The 17,134-nt window shown below is 35.7% G+C and overlaps 1 protein-coding gene across 2 annotated transcripts in view; it reads left to right on the top strand.

Moving 5' to 3' along the window:
* Window positions 1-1,015: 1,015 nt before the first annotated feature.
* LOC134664668 (EGFR adapter protein-like) overlaps window positions 1,016-17,134 on the top strand; it is a 160,055-nt gene continuing 143,936 nt past the window's right edge. Inside the window, exon 1 of one of the 2 annotated variants that reach the window (XM_063521410.1) lies at window positions 1,016-1,187. In XM_063521410.1, the coding sequence (XP_063377480.1) occupies window positions 1,164-1,187 (24 nt within the window). In that variant the 5' untranslated portion in view covers window positions 1,016-1,163. The remainder of the gene's footprint in view (window positions 1,188-17,134) is intronic. The other variant, XM_063521409.1, reaches the window with a different exon arrangement.

Below are 17,134 nucleotides of genomic sequence, written 5' to 3'. Positions count from 1 at the left end.
CGCGGAGCACATGGCTGACCAACTGAGTTTTATTTATTACCTTGTAATACAACAACAGAACCTAGACGTCACAATAACAAAACAATGTAAAAATTGTTCTGCAGGTTCATCCTACAAATTATGGTTAGTTAATGAATAATATGTAGTAACTAAAATATCCTGGAAGCAAATCATATGGTCATTCTTTTTCGTGATATCAGCTCTTTAGTGATGATTGAGGCTTTATATTTATTTATTCACTGTCACGACTCCCGTCCTCAAAATCAACTTTAACTTGGAACCTAAAACTTCCCGATTGAACCGTAATGTCCGAACATTTGCAGTACTCGATGGAAGAGGACTGTCACTTCAAAACCAGGCCTGGACGCGCGCCAAGCACTCTTTCCATTCCATAGAGTATTTTAATTCAATTTAACGACTATCAGCTGTTAAGAAGGTAATCTTTAAAACAATTTTAAAAATCATTCTTCATAAGTAACTATAACAGAATTTTGAATTTTCCGACCATTAAATACTAACTACTTATAGATAACTATCATATACTTTTTCCTGAAAATCAACTCTCCCTTGACCTTTCTCATATGTTACCTAGGTAATATGAACCCTAGTTTAGATGATAAAGGGGATATATTTAAGGATTTTTTGTCTATTCTCATAAATTACTTCAAAAAAACCTTATAATTATAAAATATACATATTTGAATTTCACACAACAAGCACGTTCATTTTATGTCACTCGATATAAATAAATAGTTGGCAAAACCAGTAGTACCACATTTTAACTTAATCGGTCCTTTCGGCTTCAAATTGGCCGTGACAGACGGACATACAGACACACGAGGGATCCTATAGGTTCCGTTTCTTTGTAAAAACAATCAACTACTATGCTTGCCACTATCGATATCATTGGATAAGAATGTCTAGAAGTATAAATAGTCCTAATTCGTATAGCGTCGCCCACCTGACCGGCGCAGACGCCGGTCCGACCGGTTCCCCGGTGCAGTGCGCCGGCCGCTCGCGCAGTACCAATCCGCGCCTCGCAAAAACTAGTGTCCCGGTATTTTTGTGATTGTGTTTTGCCTTTGTGAACCTTATTGGAATGTGATAGGGCTCGTTGATTGTCAGTGAGTGATTGTGTTGTGACAGTGCGGGGATGACGGAGTATGCTGGCTGTGCGCAATGCCGAGGTTGGTGTGTTTTTGGAGACTGAAGGTTCATGATGAATGACAAGAATTAATGTTGTAGATTGAAATTACATTACAATACCTAGTTCCAATTTCATTCCAAAGTCAAGAGCTATCGAGTCTTAGCGTTGTAAACATTATGCATGCAATTTATTTTTTCAAGATTAAATATTCTGTGCAAAGTGGACTTATTAAAAATCCGGAGCCGCCTTTCTACCAGAGTTTGATTCACAAAACTTTGCTGGTAGTGCCATTTCAATTGTTGGTTGGTTCTTTCTACATTGACTGGTTTGGCAATACAAGGAAAATAAATATCTTCTTAGGCTCCCGAAATTTATGCGCACCTCCTGGGATAGAGTAAACTCGGATTAAAAGTATTTAAGACCAAATCAAATTATTAATTCGTTATTTCGTTCGTAAATTAATTCGTCAAAACGCTATTTTTGGATCTAATTTGATTGGCCTTAAATGAAATTTTTGCGAAAAAAATATAAATTATACACTTGTCAGGTACCAACAGCAATACTCTTCACTGTCTTAACACAGTCTTAACTGGCCTTTCGTGAAACTTATATGATATATCTTTGTACTCTCTAAGCTTTAGTTTATAGCTCATTTAATTTAACAGTGTGGAGTGGACAATAGGAGGTAGGTAAGTACTAAATCATTAATTTAATAAACTAAAGCAATAATTCACTTGCACCTTGCAATATACTATTATTTACGAGTCCAGCGGGGGTCAACTCCTTTCCGAACTCCGTCGCCACGGATGCAAATTTTGCACGTAACCGAAACTGATTAAACTAAGCGCAAATGGTCGTGTATTCTCAATGTTCTCCTAACGATTAAACCCTTTAGCTACGGTCGCGGGCATAATATCGAGTTGGCAATGAGATTCAAAATATGAATGAAGTTTTAGAATATTCAGTGTCATGCAATGCAGTGTTGGTATGGAAGGCAAATTCCAAACACTGGGACTAGGTCTTTAAATTTTAGTTAATTTGGTTGTAAAATCCAAATATAGATCTTTTTTTTCTATTACTGTTTATGTAGGTACTATAGTTTCATAGTTTCATAGTTTATTCATAAACAATTTTCATTGTGTTTGAAATTAATTTACATAAATATACATTTTCTTATCTATATACACAAACAAATCTTATAAGATACTTATGACAAGACACCAGATTAAATTCACTTTAAAAAATAATAATAAATAATGAAAAAAAAAAAATCTAATTCTAATGTCATGACCAATAAATATTGAAATAAACTGTTATTAAAAGGAAAATTTAAATTAAAAACATAATTAGAACAATATAGGCAATAATATTTCATATGGATAGCCAAAATTAATATTTATTATTCATGTCAAATATATGAATTGAAAATCTTAAAATATTTGTAGACTTAATAATTGCATTAATCTAAATTTTTACTAAAATATTCCTCCACAGAGTAGTAACATTTTTCCAACAAGAAAGCATTTAATTTCTTTTTAAACAGAAAACTATTATAGATTGCCTTCATGCTAGTGGGTAACTGATTGAACAGTGTAATCGCTTGATAATTTGCAGATTGTTTAACCACTGTTAGCTTGCTCATAATAGGTTGTGGCAAATCTTTCCTCCTAGATGCAAGACGTCTCTCCTTCTGTTCTTGTGTTTCAATATCCTTGATATTTTTAACCAAATCTGTCAGAACTACTAATATATACAAACAAGGAATGGTTAGAATTTTGAATTGAATAAAGTAGGGTTTACAAGATGTTAGTTGCGGAATTCTGGCAATAATACGAATTGCTCTTTTTTGCACAACAAATGCAGCCTGGATATTATACTTATAACTGTTGCCCCAAAATTTAATACTGTAACGATACTTGGATTCAACCAGTGCATAGTATACCATTTTCAATTCAGCTAAGCTCAGTTCCTCCCGAAGACTTCTGAGCGCATAGCACGATGAATTTATTGAATTTACAATCGCCGAAACCTCAGGTTTCCAGTTGAGCAAACAATCGACATTAACGCCCAGAAACCTTCCCGTTACGACTTGTTTAACTGGTTCATCTTCAAGATTTAGCTGCAGAGAATCACGAACTCTTATTGTCGATTTAAAGAGAAGTGCATTGGTTTTTTCGCAGTTTAATTTGAGGTTATTTATCTTTAACCAGAACTGGAAAGTTTCAAGAGCATAATTTACCTTAGCATTTAGCTCTGAAATGTTGTCTGCCGATATGACAGCGTTAGTGTCATCAGCAAAAACAACTAATTTACTATCGGGTACATTGTTGTGCAAAAATGGAATCATGTCATTAATGAACAGGATGAAGAAAATTGGGCCCAGTATTGAACCCTGTGGGACTCCTTTATGTATGCTGGCTACACTCGATCTGTAGGTTTTTTCCTTATTATCTTGTGTCCAGCTTATCTCTACAAATTGTTTCCTGTTCATTAAGTATGATTGAAAAATAGCTAATGTTTTTCCTCTGACTCCATAATGTTCTAACTTACCTAATAGTGTGGCGTGATTTACACTGTCGAAAGCTGAGCTCAAATCTAGTAGAACCCCTGCTACTTTTTTCCTGGCATTCATTTGATCAACTACATCTTTGATGAATGTACCGATTGCATCGCTAGTGCCTTTACTTTTTTGATATCCGTATTGCCTTTCACAGACTATCTTATTCTGGTAAAGATGCTTTACAAGTCTGTCCTTCATCAACCTCTCAAGCAGCTTAGAAAGAGTTGGCAATAGCGAGATAGGTCTGTAGTTTTTGGAATCGAACTTAGAGCCCTTTTTGTGTAAAGGCAAAAGCTTCGCCACCTTAAGTTGATCCGGAAAGACGCTGTCCTCAAAGCACTGGTTAAAAAAGCTGACTAGCGGATCCACAAGTACATCGATGTTATCCTTTATAACAGTGATCGGAATGCCATCATATCCACACGATCTTTTTGGTTTGAGCTTTTTAACTAGAGAAATCACTTCTAGATGAGTTATCGGTTCCAATGTCATGTTTTTATATTCTTTAACTCTTTCTACATGCGCTCTCAGGATAGCGAGAGATTGATGAGAAAAATTGCTTACATCCTTTTTGTGAGTAAATTGTTCTAACAGAGCTGCACAAATGTCAGTAGGATCGTTAAGCACTTTTAAGTCCCCATTCTCATTCTCGGTTTTTAATAACAAATTTTCTTGTGCTCTAGTTGTCATCTTATTTCGATGTTTGTGGACAACCTTCCAAATCTCTTTCGAGGAGTCCTTGGCTTTTGAAATTTGTGCTCGAACTGCTAATCTTTTGGCGTCCTTGATGACTCGCCTAAAGATACTTGCATATTTTTTACCATAGTTTAGTATTGATTCATGGATACAATTCTTGTTTGTCATTAAAATACGTTTCATATTGCTTGACACCTTGATGCCTTTCGTAATCCATTTAATATTAGTGAGTGTTTTATTGCTTATTCGTTTTTTGTGCTTCTTAAAACATTCTTCAAAAACATGATTGAACTTCTTGATGAAAGTGTTGACCCCTATGTTAGACCAATCACCTGTTATTAATTTATTTCTAAACATCACTTGTTCACTCTCACTAAATTTCTTAATTTCTTTCCATATATGCTCGTCGGCATGTTTGTCCGTCCGTCCATGGTCAATAGAAATGGCACTAATTAAGGCTGCATGCCCATCAGCCAGACCATTGTGATCCACCACGGGGAGACCCACATACTCCTCTGGCAAGTTAGTTAAAATGTTGTCTAGACATGATTCTGAATGGTTGCGTACGAAAGTTGGACATTTAATTAAACTTTTGAAGTTATAACAAGTGAGGAGTGATAAAAACTCCTCAGTATTTTTGTCTTGTTTGAGTAAATTGATATTGAAATCACCATATATTATGCATTTCTTGTTGAAAAAATGCTCCAAGAGCTGTTCAAGGCGCTCAATAAAATTTTCTAAGTTAGCATCGTTCGGACTGCGATAACAACAGATTATGTTTAAACTAGTTTTGTGGTCTTTTACACCACATATTTCAAAACATTCATCTTTATATAATTTTCTGCAAATTGGAAGTTCTTCACATTTTCTATTTTTGTGACTCAAAATGAGAGAACCGCCTCTTAGCTTTTTACTTCTAGTATTATATGCCATTAGTTGATAATCAGACAAGCTAAACAATGGTCCAGATATCGCGTTTAGGAAATGTTCACATATACAGACATAGTCCTGTACCTCGGAGAGATTGTGTAAGTATAACTCTAATTCATTTTTTTTATTTGTTACACCGCAAACGTTTTGATAGAATATGTATATGTTACCATCTAATGCATGACGAGAAATGATTCCGTCAGACTTTCTTAATTTACTTTGAGATTTGTTTTTATTATTAGGTACGAAAAAAAATTTTATTTACTATTTTCGTATCAGCATCAGACTCATTATGATTTACTGTACTATATGCCTCCAAACCTAGAACACCCGCATGCTCAAAACTCTCAGCGCAACCATTGTTGAGGTGCCACAGAATGTTACTGTGAAGAGTATCTAAGAGATAGCTCATACCATAGTTATTAAAGCGCCCTGTCCATTTTGAAAACATATCGTATGATAGATTTAATAAATTAGGATCATAAACAAAGTAACATGAATTTTGCTTATGCAAATCTTTGGTCAGCAAATGATTAAACCATTCCACCCTAGCGTTAAACAATGATTTGTCGCGTATGTACAGTGGGCAGGTAACTATAACATTGGTGTTTAAGATGCATTTTACAATATTTTCTATGTATTTAACTAAAACTGTTACATTGATCGATTGATGAAAGTCCGCCTCGCCTATTAGCACTACTCAATAGTCACTTGATGTCATGTCCTTAGCATGGTTTTGTAGATCTTGGAATAACTCTCTTATACCACCTCCAGGTGTGATGTAGTGGCAGTAGGAGAAGTTTCTAAAATAATCATTGTTCGTGACGGTTTTCAATATGTTGTTTCTATTATTGCTACTTATAATGAGTAGTTTATCTTTAGGCTTAGTGGATTCCGTTTGTTTGAGAGGATTGACAAGGTTCAAGGTCGACTGACCAGGACTGGCACTATTTACCTTGTCATGTCGTTTCGTCCCTTTTTCAGAGAATACTCTATTACAGTCGTTCACCGGTGCTTTACTTTGTAGCATCTGCTTTCCTTTCTTCTGTATAGGTGTACTTATTGACCTCGGTGGCTCCTTTAATAGCTTTTTATACAGATCACATTTTTTACGCGTCTCTGTTAATGTATCTTGCAGCTCGAAATTTTCACTAAGAAGTTTTTGGATTTCATTGTCCGCGCTTAGAAGTTGATTTTTAAGTTTTTGAATCTGTTGCTTCAGGTCATGTACTACAACATTTTGGACCTGCGAATCCAAGTTAGGAAGACTAGTGACGCTGACCTCACGAGATGGATCATCTTGACCTTGTCTAGATCCATTCATTGATATATGAGGACAGCTGTTGTTCAGTGTAATGTGCTTTTCTTCGAGGGAGCAGTCAAATGAGTCTTCCTGAGAGAGAGAGTCAAAGGAATTATATATTGGAACATTATATTGAGGTGTTGTGATATTGCTAGGTAGACACATGCTATCCTCTTTCAAATCATCATTATCAGTAGATGTCTTAGCTTCCAATATTTTCCTTCTAATTGTGATCCTGTCCGGTGAAATAATGGTTTTCGTGCGCGGCAGCGCCAGCTCTGTGTTGTCAGGAGATAACGGAGGGAGTAGAGCATGTTGAGTATTCGTCATAGAGCCAAGTGTATTTATATTTATACTATCCATTGTCAGGTCGACCTTGTCAGAGGATACATCAGTGGCCCTAACATATGACGCAGGGTGATTTAATTTTGTTGCTAGATCCGATGTCTCCGTCTCTGTCTCCGATGTGGCCTGTTCTGTAGACGTCGGTGATGTTAATAGTGGCACACCAGGAGATAGTTTTATCTGGACATTTTTGGGAGACACTTTTTGTGCTAAATCTTGTATCGTATCATGCGCAGGAGACGCAATCTGCTCTTGCGCCAATTCTTCCTTGCTTTTACACTCAGTTGTTTCCTTTGGTGTCGATGCCAATATAGCAGTATGAACTCGTTTCTTCTGGACGTTAGGCGTGTTTGTTCTCCCCTTGTAAACTTTTGCTCTTATGCAATTTGTACACTTCCAAGATTTCTTCCGTTCTTTATCCATAAGATTATAACGCTTTTCTGCATTACAGCACTCAAGGTCATAACTTTTTTTGCAGCAGGAACACGTCAAGAAGTGTTTGCCTTGAATTCTCTTCGTGCATCGAGCGCATATGTGAATCGGAGCCATTTTTGTTTTAGTAGAAAAAATGGATTACGCCTTGTTTTCCGTTTTAAATATAAAGAAATGCAAAAGAAAAACTAAAAATAAAAAAATAAAACTAAAACAAAATGAAAATACAAAAAGTCATTCAGCCACTGGGGATCGAACTCAGGACGTCGGTGAAAGAGTGATTCAAAACATTATACTTGAGCCACTACACTACAGAAGCTCATACGGGATACGACGAATTTAAGATCTATACTAGTCCTGTTTCTTTAACAAACACACCCGTTAGCGGTTTGAACAAAATGAAGTTTTAGAGTTCACCCTCAATATAAAAAAAAAAGAGCACACTAACACTGAAACCGAGTTTTAGTTATTTCTTTAATTACTTGTCGTAAACTATCAGAACACTACACTTTTTGCACTTCCAAAAGTTGTTCCTTATATATTTGTTTTGTACACTGCAGTTAATGTTTACTTTTACACAGATTTTTGCACAACATTTTCAGTTCGTAGTTTTGCACTTTTTATAAACTTAAAGTTAAGGATAACATTGTCACATAAGATTTGGAAGTTTCTCAATACACTTAGCTATTACCCGGCACTGAATTTGTTTATTTTGCATTTTAAAACAGCAAAGTTTACAGAGCTAATGCGTGCGCGTTGGCAGTAGCGCCATCTATAAAATGTATAGTACCTATATAAACCTATATTCAATGTTTTTTGTCTTAATTGATACCTTACATATGAGGTACCACATGTACATATGAGTGTGTAATTCACAATTCAGGTGTGTTTTGGTTTTGCAACAAGGCAGCAGCTATTTCAGTGACGTCGTTACGCGGGAAGTTTCCTGCGACACTGGTAGTGGCACTGGCAGTTTTGGGGTCAGTGGGGTCCCAAAACTGCAGTTGGTACTGACCAAGCCTAATAAAAATGTAATAGATTCCCCGAGATGAACTTGCTTATGCTAGGCTAGCGATTACAATAGTAGCCCTGTATCGTTATCGAGTTCGAACAAGCGACAAATGCAAAATACATTGTGGACGGTGTAAACAAAACAAACTAAACTAATTTGTCGATTCTGCTGTTTGGCGAGCGATTTCATAGTTATATCGATTATACAATACACTGATCGAAGTTACAGGCGTATAAGAATTTTTAGTTATTCGTTATTGTTTATAACAGATCGCTGTTTCCGATAATATAATAGGTAGGTACTCATTATGTCAGTGGCCTATAACTAATTATAATATAATTATGATTTATACAAATATCAATACTATGTAGTATCAATGAAATAACCAGCGTAATTTGTGCAATTATGGTAGTACAGAAAAACAACATCGAGTTCAGTTTTCAAGTTAAGAATATGAAAGTAAAGTTCTTAATTGAATTTTCCTAATTTAATCAGATTCTGTATGAACTCAACTTAGAAAAGTGGAAACATTTTTAGACAATTTTTTGCTTGTCTAAGGGCCGGTTGAAGATATTTGGAACTTTTGGAAGGGTTATTTTTAAGTATATTTTGCATTTAAGTATTCTATTCTCGCGTTACTATGAACTAAGAATAATTCAGCTATAAACAAAATATAGTCACACCTCCACTTTAATTAAAATGAAAATTGTATTTGAATTTCAGCAGCAACGAGCATTAACATTTAATCTTTAAATAAGCTTTTGAAATAATAAATATCCCGAACTGATTGCGGTATTGAGTGTATTTGCATAATTTATTTGAAGGATTTAAATATCGATGCGTGAAAGGTCAAGTGCGGTCAGCCGAGTCGTCGTGAGCTCGTGAGCTTTTGGCGAATGTTTAAAAGTTGAAAGTTGCAAATGGGAGGCGGATTCATATTTTATTAATGTGATTTTTATTTGATAATACAGTTCATGCAGTTCATCTCGATTGTGTCAAAACGTAGTCGTATATTTGATATACTTATTACGTTCTACCAAGATGAACCGCTAGCGATGTTCAGAAGTTTAAAAATATATATTATAATTATATTAACTGTTTGCCGTACATAGTTAGGCGGTTAGTCATGAAAAGACAGGCGGAGTTACACAATGCATTTATGAGTAAAATTTTTAGGAACTTAAATTTCCTAATTACTGACCATTTGATTTAAAAGGTCCGGGGTCTTTGCACCTCGATACCTCGATGCGTACTAATCAGAGATCGAACTGCGTGGGCGGACTACTTTGAATTTGATAAACATTTTTTAAATAAGAATAAGAGAAGCACATTAAAGTGTCTTTTATATTACTCCTTTTTACCGACCAATGGTCGATTGAGCCAACCAAATTTTGAAAATTAAATCTTCTTAAAGGTATCAAAAATTACATAGGTACTAACAGCAAAACATGTTTAATATGCCAACGTTTAAGGGATGCTGTCAAGTTCACATCTATTTCGCTATTTACAAGTATTGGGCCCGATTCGGATTTATAACGATATGTTTAAAATCTAACCTAACAAAATTTGACATTTGCGTGATTCTGGAGATACTCTTGAACGATTTCCACAGGATATGACTTAGAGATCCAATTCACATTTAATAGATATCTTACTCTATCTAACGTAAAAGTGCCATTGGTTGCCCAAATTGCGCTGCAAAAGAGAACTAGTTGATATCTAAACTAAATCGTATCTAGAATGGATCTAGTACGTGTCGTCTCTTGTGAATATCTTGAAGTTCAAATACGGCAGATTGCGTCCATACATTGTTACTTCTAAACGCCACTTGCACCATCTCAGTGTAACACGGCGTTATAACCGTTAACTTAGTGTCAAATTGTACTGGTAACCATGATAACTCCAGGTTTAACCGGTTAACCCCCTGGTTAGCGAATGGTGAATGTGGCCCTAAGGGTAACCAAGTAATTAGTTGCAAGAAACTTAGCGTAGACGGACTCGAGTTACTTATACCTTTAGTACTTTAGTACTTATACCTAAAGTTCATTTTTTATAGCTAATGCTATCATCAAGCTAAGAGTTATTTTAGATGCTCAAACTCTCCCTTTCAAGATAAACAGTTTTTAGTTGCGATGAACAAAAGTAAAATTTATTAATTGAAACTTTTAACTTTATTACAATTTCTTATTTAAACATGTGGTGCATTCATTCACCTCGTTAATTCTTTGTTTCTAACAAGTTGCAGTGAAATACAAGAATTTAATCACATTGTGTAATTCTGAAAACAGTTTGTTTGAAAATATTTTGCTGCAGTATTTCTAAATAAATGCATAAAAATGTTGCAACAACTATTATAAATGCAAATTAAGTGTCTTGTTCTTGCACGCGGTCACCACGGGTCACAGCGCATACGAACAGTTTGTTCACTTTGCTATAACTTGATAATTATTTTACTTTTTCTTATTGATTTATTAAGAAAAGGTACTCGCTTGCGAGATCCAGAAATAATAGCATTCATTTACAATACAACAACAAATTTCGAATAAGTCTAGGCTAAAGTCTACACTTTGATTAGGCTTTGATAGGTTTACAAAACATAGCAAGTAGGTAGGTACCTACCTAAAGCGCACTCTAATGCTAATAAATAAAAATGAATTCAACTTTGAATAACTTCATTGTTATTTTTATGTTCTGCTGCCGGAGAGCAGGGTAACGAAGCTGGCCGCAAGCGCAACATGCGATGCTGTTATTTTGCTTTGACCGACTTTGGAGATAGGAGAAGGTTGTAAATTTATGTGTTTTTTTGCAATATCGACACACGCACACAAATAAAAAACTCATGTGTCTTGGCATTTCCAAAATTTTACAAATAAACGGATTTTAAATAACAGGTTTTTGTATTTTTTTCAAATATAACAAAATTTTCTCATTTTTCATATATTGTACTTAACATACGGCTCGATTCGGAAAATGAATTAGATCTCTACTAGACCTCAACAAGTTACGATATGGATAATTTAAAGATATTTGTAAGATAGATATGTCAAATTTGACGTTTCCGCGATTCTGGCGGTCCTCTTGAACGATTTCGACAAGTTATGACTTAGATATCCAAGTCACATCTAGTCGATATCTAATGTAAATCTAGTTGATCTCTATATCGTCTCTAGATCTTGTGATTATCTCGTTTCCCGAATACGCGTGATAATTACCATACCTACTTAACAAAATTACACGTACCGACCTTACCGTATAAATTCTGTTCTAACTACAAAGCACTTAATTTTGTTATCATTTTCGCCTAAGAGATTATATTATATGTGAAAACCTGTATCACAAATGCAAATAGCAAATTAAAATAATCAAAATGTGAAAATCTATACGACTTTCAATTTGGCTCTTGCTTCCATCCTAAAATGAACTTTAACTCATTGTTAAAAGATTCATTATCGGCTGTGGGAGTAATTCGTCATGTAAGGCGGAAGTTCTTTGATTAAAACTTGTGCTGAACGGAACGAAGAGTTGAATGGAGAGGTGCGGCGCACTGCGAGCGGTTTTCGAATAAAGGTGACATTCGGATTGCGACTACAACACCGTTTGTATAACCGGTCGTTGTTTTCACCTGAAACGGATTATAATTTTTACGCGACTATGTCCAGTTTATAATGTGGCTGCTACACTTAACCCACAAAAACTTGGCATCATCGCCAAACACAGCGATCAGAGGGTTTTTCCAGCTTTACTGACAAAACTGACATTCGAATGGCAGTAATGACGCAACAGTAATGCACTTGCAGGTTACACCTGAACTTCTCCTTATACTGCAACAGTATAGCTGCCCCAGTGCTCCGGTAGACGTTAGAGAAAGTAACTTGCAATCTCTTCGACAAAATGAACGTTCTAACGCAACAGCATTGCAGCACGACATAAATTCAATTTATCAAGGAAATTGACAGTAACGTTGTATTACTGCTGCAACGTTGACATTAAACGTTGCAGCAGTAATACTGCAACAACGTCATCTTAATTAACATTCAAGTCTTTATAGGGCTGCATTTAATACTATAGTTTCATTTGGCACACAGATATTCGTAGTGCATCTCATTACGACTGAAATGCACGCGCAAATGATGAGAAAAATATATTATTTAGATATTGGAATGTAGGTTCAAATTAGCCTCTAGGTTGTTTTTTGGGCCCAAATTTTACCCAAGGTTTCCTTACCTTCCAGGTAGCGAGCTCTGACGAAAAGTCGGAAAAACGCTAGAAAGATGTTTTAATGTTTTGTCGCTATAACTGAGGCTCGCCAATAAAAGCACTATTAGGGGATTTTAATTAAGTTTGTGGATCTGATGAGCACCGCCCGCTCGTGAGTCACTTACATTTCCCAATCGTTAAGTACCCTAGTATTTTACCAATAAGTAAAAAAATTATTTCAGACCAGTAAAGATTTTGGATCATGAGACGGGCTGGGAATATCGCTATAACTAAGCTCGCCTATAAAAGCACTATTTGAAGATTTTAATGAAGTTTGTGGACCATATTTGACTTTTGAAATCCATCATCATCTTCTTAGCGTTGTCCCGGTATTTTGCTACGACTTACTTGCGGAGTTTGGGGTCCGCTCGGTAACTTTATACCAAGAATTGGCATAGGTATTAGTTTTTACGTAAGCGACTGCCATCTGAGCTTCCAATCCCGATGGTTGGCGGAAAAATGGTGTCCTTGCAATATTAATCGGTTTAAATGAAAAACCGTAAATATCTAATTTATTTCTAACATAAATTCTAGTAAGCTCATTGGCACTATCTATTATATCAAGCGAACTTTGTGAACTGTGTCACTAGTTCACCCATTATTATTTCAACTCCCAAGCCTTTACAAATACTGCTATTATTCTAACAAATCCCTCAGCCTAGCAGATTAAGCCTAGGCTAGTTTTGAACAAACTACACTTCAATAACTTCGATTAGGAGCTGACAAAACAATAGCGGAGATATGAATCAAACCCTTGACAGTTCCAGTTGCGAGTTTGATTTGCATTCAACTCTGCTAAGCCAAAATCTGCTTTATCACCGGGTTTTAAGGTGAGATTTGCAAGTGTTCGTTGAGGGAGTAAGTAGCTGGAACTCTGGGCTGGTTCCAATTTGGAACTGCAATTTAAGTATGTCCGGGCTTATCGGATTGAACCGTAATTTGGACACTTTCGCAAGATGTCTGCGTTGTGTAATTTGTAGATAAGTAGTTGTTTTGTTGCTTACTGTTTTGCTTTGCTAAATTCATACAAACGGCCCGATTCGAAGTTTAAGATACGTCAATTAATAGATCTAGATTGACATTATCTATATGTCAATGTGACGTTTCTTCAAACAAAAACGTTCAAATCGGGCAGAAAATCCGTTTATTCAGTTCGTGACCTGAATTGTCGTTGAACATCATGTAAATGTGAAATATGTCGGTGCTTAGTGGGTAATCTGAAGTTGTTGTACCTAATGAGTGAAAATCGTGGAAATATCGGTACTCAGTACAATATACTGAATGAAACGTATCTGCTCTACCATAATATTAGTACCTACTACTGAATGTAAAGGTATCAAATGTTGAATTTCACTACTGAAGTTTTTTTAGCTTGAATGTGACTGCAAAGAATAGACTGTTTTATGCCAATTTGTTTGTGATTTCGGGTCACAGGCCTTAAAAAATTGTTAAATACATAAATTATTACCTAAACAATATGTCCACCTTGTAATGCATGACGTATGACTAAACATAATACCTAAACACCTTAGCTGTACAGTACAGCTGAGTACAGCAAAACACCGCCGTATTGGAGGCAGCGCCGCTCTGGGCGCAGCGGAGCGCGATATGAGAACCGGAACCAACATCGTCAATCGGCGTCACCCGCACCCGGGAATCAATCATAACTAGTGATGTTCCACTGAATTACACTACCTGTACGGATATGATGGTGGTATGTATTTGTCTAAATGACAGTATAATAAACACAGTGTCCATCTCTTTCAGCCGCGTGGTATTAAAAGGAGACACGTATTTTATCACGTGGATAAGGCGTCCATTCATATTTCAGAAGAAAGTCATTTATGCACAACAGAATGTTGAATTTAATTTCTGAAGTGGTTTCTGGTTTAGTTAGTTTGAATGTGACTGAGTATTCTGTAGTAAGTAGATTAAGCGGTTAAATACCAATTGAAGGCAAATATTTTTAGGTCCTGTGGTTGGTGGTGTTTACTAAAACCTTTCTAACAAGCACAAATACCTACCAAAATGACAGATTAATAGATTATTTATAACAATTATAAAATTTGACGGACATTTCTGAATAGTGTGTATATAGACCAGCGGTGGAACAAAAATGGGTTTTGATAACATTAAAGTTTTTTCTTTTTTGATATGTTATTGTAAGCATGTTAAATAACATTCATGTAAAAAGTTAGAAAATTTTAGGTGGAGCGTTCGGCCATATTTAAATTTTCAATTTTTGCTAAATAACTATGTAAATATAAAATTAAAGTTACAAAAAACTTTAACATATTCAATAACACTTTAATTTATTCACAATATTCGGTTTTTAGAAATCTGGAACAGCTGCTTTCTGGTGAACGTAAAAACAGGAATTATTATGTAAATACAGAATTAGAGTAGCTGATATTGCAAAATTACGATATTATCTATCAACTTAGTATACATGTAAAAAGTTAGAAATGTAGACAATGTGCTTGTCTAGATATTGATTTCTCGTTAAGCAGTATAGCCAATATTGAATTAAAGTTTGTAGAGTTAATATTACACGGTCATAATAAAGATCTTACTTCTCACACAAAAGATTAGAAATATAAAATCACGGCGACACTAAATACTGATACGTAAGTATGCATTCCGAGCTTATATTAAGTTACATTTCAAACGCGCGGCGTTTGCGCGCGCCGCGCTGTGCGCCGTGGCAGGAGGCAGCGATCGACGGTCGCGGGCTAGCGGTTAGCGCGGTGCCCTTAAAAATACGCAAAGCGTTTATAAAATTATTATCAATGGTAAATAGTTATTTTACACAGTACACTAATGGAAACTTACCTTCCCTTATTTATTTCTATATGTACTAGGGATTGCCCGCGGTTTCGTTTACGTAGAATTCGTTATCGTGTTAAGTATAGAAATAATAGATACATTTGAAAATTATTTTAGGTGCATTGTCATACAGATAACTACCCTTGTTAAAGTATTCTTCAAATTCAATACACAGGTGTCATTTCAATATAATTTTGCTTAATTAAGGTTATAAATGACTAGCGACATACATTTTATAAGAGCGATCATCTCCGATAATATTTACTTTATCATAAAATCAATTTCAAACTAACGTTATTCAATATTTATCATTTTAAAGTCAATATTACCAACCAACTGATCCAATTTACCTACGGTAACAACTCAAAATTTGCATCAAATTAAATGCCACTTTTCTTATCCGTTTCGAACAATCAAGAGGGCCTTTACGAGCTGATGTGGTGAAAATTTTATTTAACCTTCGTCCCTTGAAACCTTCACTACGCTCAAGGTTCAACTTTACGAACCACTCGCTCCGCTCGTGGTTCAATTTTAGAATGTTTGAATTTGTAAATGTGCTTCCTGCCTCGCACAGCCAAACTGTGGAATGAACTGTCCGATACGACCTTCAAACCTTCAAAGACCCCCATCTTAAAGGTCGGCAACGTGCTTGCAACCCTTCTGGTGTTGCGGGTGTCCATGGGCGGCGGTAATCGCTAACCACCAGGTGATCCGTCTGCTCGTTTGCCTCCTATTTAATAAAAAAAATTGTTTCGCTTGTTTGGGTATCAATATTAGCACGAGCGGTTAATCAACAACTTTTCCCCTTGTAAAACAAATAAATAAGGTAGGTGAGGTGCAGGCATATGAGGCCCGGCGGGTAACAAGGCCCAGCATTCAAAAATAGCAGTTGCTCCCTATTATTCCCAATTATTCTGAATTTGTACTTGTTGCTAAGAAGGCCCACTGTCAGTGCAGGTAAAAAGGTCTAGTCCCGGGCCTTATTGAACGTATGAGATGAAATATTAGATTAAAATATTTTAAGATAATTTTCAATATTTTTAATATCTTATTAATAAGGTCGATTTGAAGCAACTTCTATGAAATTATGACTTATAAATAACACTTGCACTGTGTGGGCTGTCAAAATTGCTGCAGACTTTTCTTGGTCTAACTCTAATATTTTTTCACTTGCTTTATTGACCTAAAGACGTTTTAAAGAATCAAAAAGTCTAATAACATTGAGGCACTTATACTTTTTAAAGGCAGTAACTAATTACAAGTGACTTTTTTTTGTTAATACATAGGTCGGTGGAATTTCCATGTTTGGCGGTCCTCCGCCTTCTCTTTGACAGCCCGATACGACACGACGTTGATCTTTTCCTTTATTTGATCCATGTACGCTCTCCTTGGTCTTCCCCTCTTCCTGTTTGCTTCAACTTTCCCTTCTATGATATTTTTGATAAATTCGTCGTGTCGTATCAGGTGCCCAAGCATCCTTCCTCTTCTATTGTCTATAGTTCTTAACAAACTCCCCCTCTCTCCTACTACATAGGCCACACTGAATGTTTTGCACTATTGGCCACTGGTAAACATTTAAATTATGAATTGTATATTTAAAAAAAATACAGGCTTTTGATTATGGAA

The sequence above is a fragment of the Cydia fagiglandana genome, chromosome 5 (genome assembly GCF_963556715.1).
Source record: "Cydia fagiglandana chromosome 5, ilCydFagi1.1, whole genome shotgun sequence".
In the NCBI taxonomy this organism is placed as follows: Eukaryota; Metazoa; Arthropoda; class Insecta; order Lepidoptera; family Tortricidae; genus Cydia; species Cydia fagiglandana.
This window is presented reverse-complemented; position numbering and strand designations above follow the sequence as displayed.